We start from the raw sequence: 3,344 nt of genomic DNA, 5'->3' as shown, positions 1-3,344 counted from the left end.
ACATCTCCCTTTTTCATGTGCACTAGGTGTTCTAGATTGCTATCGAGTTGATCTTGTGCTACTACTGTCGGTTTAGGTCTAACAGACATAAGGAATCAAGTAATTCAGCGATAAAGGCTATTCCTAGTAGGATTAGAGTTAGAATGATGGCATCTTTTTTGTTGATAATTTTGAGATAGCTTACTACTCATGCCTAACGGTAGTTCAACCAGGCATCTTAGACATTCTAAGAATGATCAACACCAGTTTCACCTGCGCGGCTCCTAGCCTGCTAGCTGCTAGTTTGGAACGAAAGGTGCACAAAGGCCCAAAAACAAGAAATGATTTGAGAGTCGTAGTGTAGTAGTGTAGTCCCGAGACTAGAAATAGTAAGACATGACAGCTGTTGGCAAAGCAATGGCCTACAAGCTTAACATGACAAGTTGATGGGATTATTTTGTAATTTTACAAGGCACGGTAACTAGGAAATTCAATCATAAATATTGTTATCGCTACAGGAAAACCATGCCAACCATATATAAATTCAACATAGGTACATAGAGAGTCATATTATACTCGATGATATCTCCCTTGGACGGGGTTCACGGAGTTGAGACTTGAGACAATCAACGCACACCGTCATGAGCAAGCATAGTCTTGGGCCATCCGGAACTCACCACGACCACCAATAACATGAAGCTCATTGCTTGGATTACTGAATTGGTTTCTTGAGAACATCACAAATGAGATGCCTTTGAATGGACCATTCGTCATCTCACAGTTGATAGTTTCCAAGATCATGTACCCATCTTTTCCCGTTTTGATGTACATGCCTTGTGCATTCCCAACCACTTAGATGTACTCGTGAGCCCCTTGGTGAGCACGTCATCAAACATGTACACAGAGCTAAAGGAAACTAGGCCATGAGCAGGGTTGTGGCATTGGTATTTTGTGCGACAAGGACTGATGATGGATCAATCCCATTGTTGGTGTTGTGGAGGTAGAAGCGAAGGTTCTTCACATCCCTGTCTCCACCAACCGGGAAAGCAGTTCATTGGAGCACGAATGAAATTCTCATCTTGTGTTCTTGACTTCTTGTGGCTTTCTATTTGTGAATTAGATGTGATCAGTGAAAAGGTTCGGTATGTGTATTTATAGATGTGAGGATGATATCTTCTAGTATTCTACATAATATGGAAGTCATTAATGGTATGGAGAAGGTAGGGGCGAAGTCCTTTGTTTTTGTTACTAAAACCGAAGGCAAAGACATAACAAATTGTCTGCAAATAACATGTATACTTAGTAGGAACACACGATTTGTGATTTCTAACTGGTCGGATCTCCCTTGTACACAAGATTGTGTGAATGGGTTGATTTAAGATTTGAAATTTGAAATTTTGTGACATTATGAATTTATTGTAGTTTTGTCTTACTAAAATCTAATTTAGTTTGTTGACACATTTTCATGTTTATTCGCATGTAAATTCTACTTAAAGATTGCAAACTGGGGTATGTTATCTTAGTTATACAACAACCATGAAATGACAGACATATAGCTATTTTAATTTTTCTAAATACAATATGAACTATGCCTAAAATGGTGGCTTGAGTTGTAAAGTGAAAAGAGTGAACTTTAATCGCAAAGCGGGTGCAATAAACTAGCTTGTACTACTATACGCTAAATAAACCAAATAAAACTGAATCTACACCTCCCACTAGAATTGGTGCCATGATGCCAAGTTCACATTTCAGTATTTATATTATTGTTAGGGGCCTCCTACTGGCTGTGCTTCGCAATTTGATAAGACATGGAGGGACGTGTGTGCGCTGTGCGAGTCGGTTCTTGCTGCGTGGTCGTGTAAAGTAAGATCCGTGTAGAGGATGATTGTAAGAACATGATCCGATATGACTGGTGTTTTGAGAAGAATTATCATGTGGAAAATCAAGGTAGGAGTGGTAGAAAGAATAGCATTAAACCGAAAGGCAGTGACCGGGTCCTATTGCAAAACGGACAAGCCGCCTTAGAACATTTTTATTGCCGGTGAGTGGCACACTCCCCCAAATCTCCACTACCCACCGCCAGGAAGATCCCCTCCAGGCCACCACCACCCCGCCGTCCCCAAATGTCCCAACCAAGCCGGCACCACCACCACCACGCCCACCTCCCGCCGCTCGCCGTCGCCGTGGCCGTCGCGGCCGCGCTGGCCCTGCTCCCCCCGCCGTCCGCCGCCGACCCGTACGACGAGGTGTGCCTGACGAGCCTCCAGCAGTCCCTCTCCCTGCGCAACTGGACGAAATCCTCCTTCGCCGCCCCCTGCGACGGCTTCATCTCCAAGCTGCAGGGCGTGACCTGCAACAACGGGCGCGTCTACAAGCTCGCCCTGCCGGGCCTCTCCCTGGCGGGCGCCATCCCGCCGGAGCTCTCCAACTGCACCAACCTCCAGTCGCTGGACCTCTCCTCCAACGCGCTGTCGGGCGCCATCCCGCCGGAGCTCTCCAAGCTGCTCAACCTGGCCGTGCTCAACCTCTCCGCCAACGCGCTCTCGGGCGCCATCCCGCGGGAGCTCGCCGGCTGCGCCTACCTCAACGTCATAGATCTCCACGCCAACCAGCTCTCCGGCCCCATCCCCGACGAGCTGGGCCTCCTGGTGCGGCTCTCCGCCTTCGACGTCTCCTACAACCGCCTCTCCGGCCCCGTCCCGGTCCTCCTCGCCAACCGCAGCGCCGGCACTGGGGCGGCGGCCGCGGGCGGGACGGCGGCCAGGTTCAACGCCAGCTCGTTCGCCGGGAACAAGGACCTGTACGGGTTCCCGCTGCCGCCTCAGCGCGGCCACGGGCTGTCCGTGCTCACCATCGTCGGCATCGGCCTCGGCAGCGGCCTGCTCAGCCTCGTGCTCAGCTTCTCCGCTGTCTGCATCTGGCTCCGCTCCACCGACCGCACCGCCACCGCGCCCGGCGAGGAGGGCAAGATCTCGCACACCATGCCCGCCTACTGAATTGCTCAACCCGCCGACCAAATCATGCTGAATTGCTGACGCCTCTGGGTGGTACTGTCGCAGATGGAACTAACTCCTTGCACTCATGATTGATTTGTTTAACCGCAGACGATAGATTTTGGGCTGGTAATCTGGTAAGGTTAGATTCTCTGAGCCAAGATTGGACCCTGGCGCTGGAATGCATGCTGGATCGACCAGAGTCTACCAGAGCAGCCGTCTCGTGTGTGCTGCGATCTCAGTGTCAGAAGGCTAATCTAATTGGAGTTAATTTTCCATTCTTATCTTTATTTTAGTACGACTCTCTCGAGTGAGTGATGAGAGGGACAGAGTTAGGCTTCATGACGTCCACCCATGGCAGCGAATTCTGAC

The 3,344-nt window shown here is 49.5% G+C and overlaps 1 protein-coding gene across 1 annotated transcript; it reads left to right on the top strand.

Annotated features, from left to right (window-relative positions):
- The first annotated feature begins 2,102 nt into the window (after positions 1–2,102).
- LOC124651301 (receptor-like protein 44) lies at positions 2,103–2,975 on the top strand. The gene has a single exon (XM_047190401.1). The coding sequence runs from the start codon at positions 2,103–2,105 to the stop codon at positions 2,973–2,975; it is 873 nt and encodes a 290-aa protein (XP_047046357.1).
- The last annotated feature ends 369 nt before the right edge of the window (positions 2,976–3,344 follow it).

This window comes from Lolium rigidum, chromosome 5, assembly GCF_022539505.1.
Source record: "Lolium rigidum isolate FL_2022 chromosome 5, APGP_CSIRO_Lrig_0.1, whole genome shotgun sequence".
Lineage (NCBI taxonomy): Eukaryota > Viridiplantae > Streptophyta > Magnoliopsida > Poales > Poaceae > Lolium > Lolium rigidum.
The sequence above is the reverse complement of the archived record's forward strand: the minus strand, read 5'-3'. Positions and strand labels throughout refer to the sequence as shown.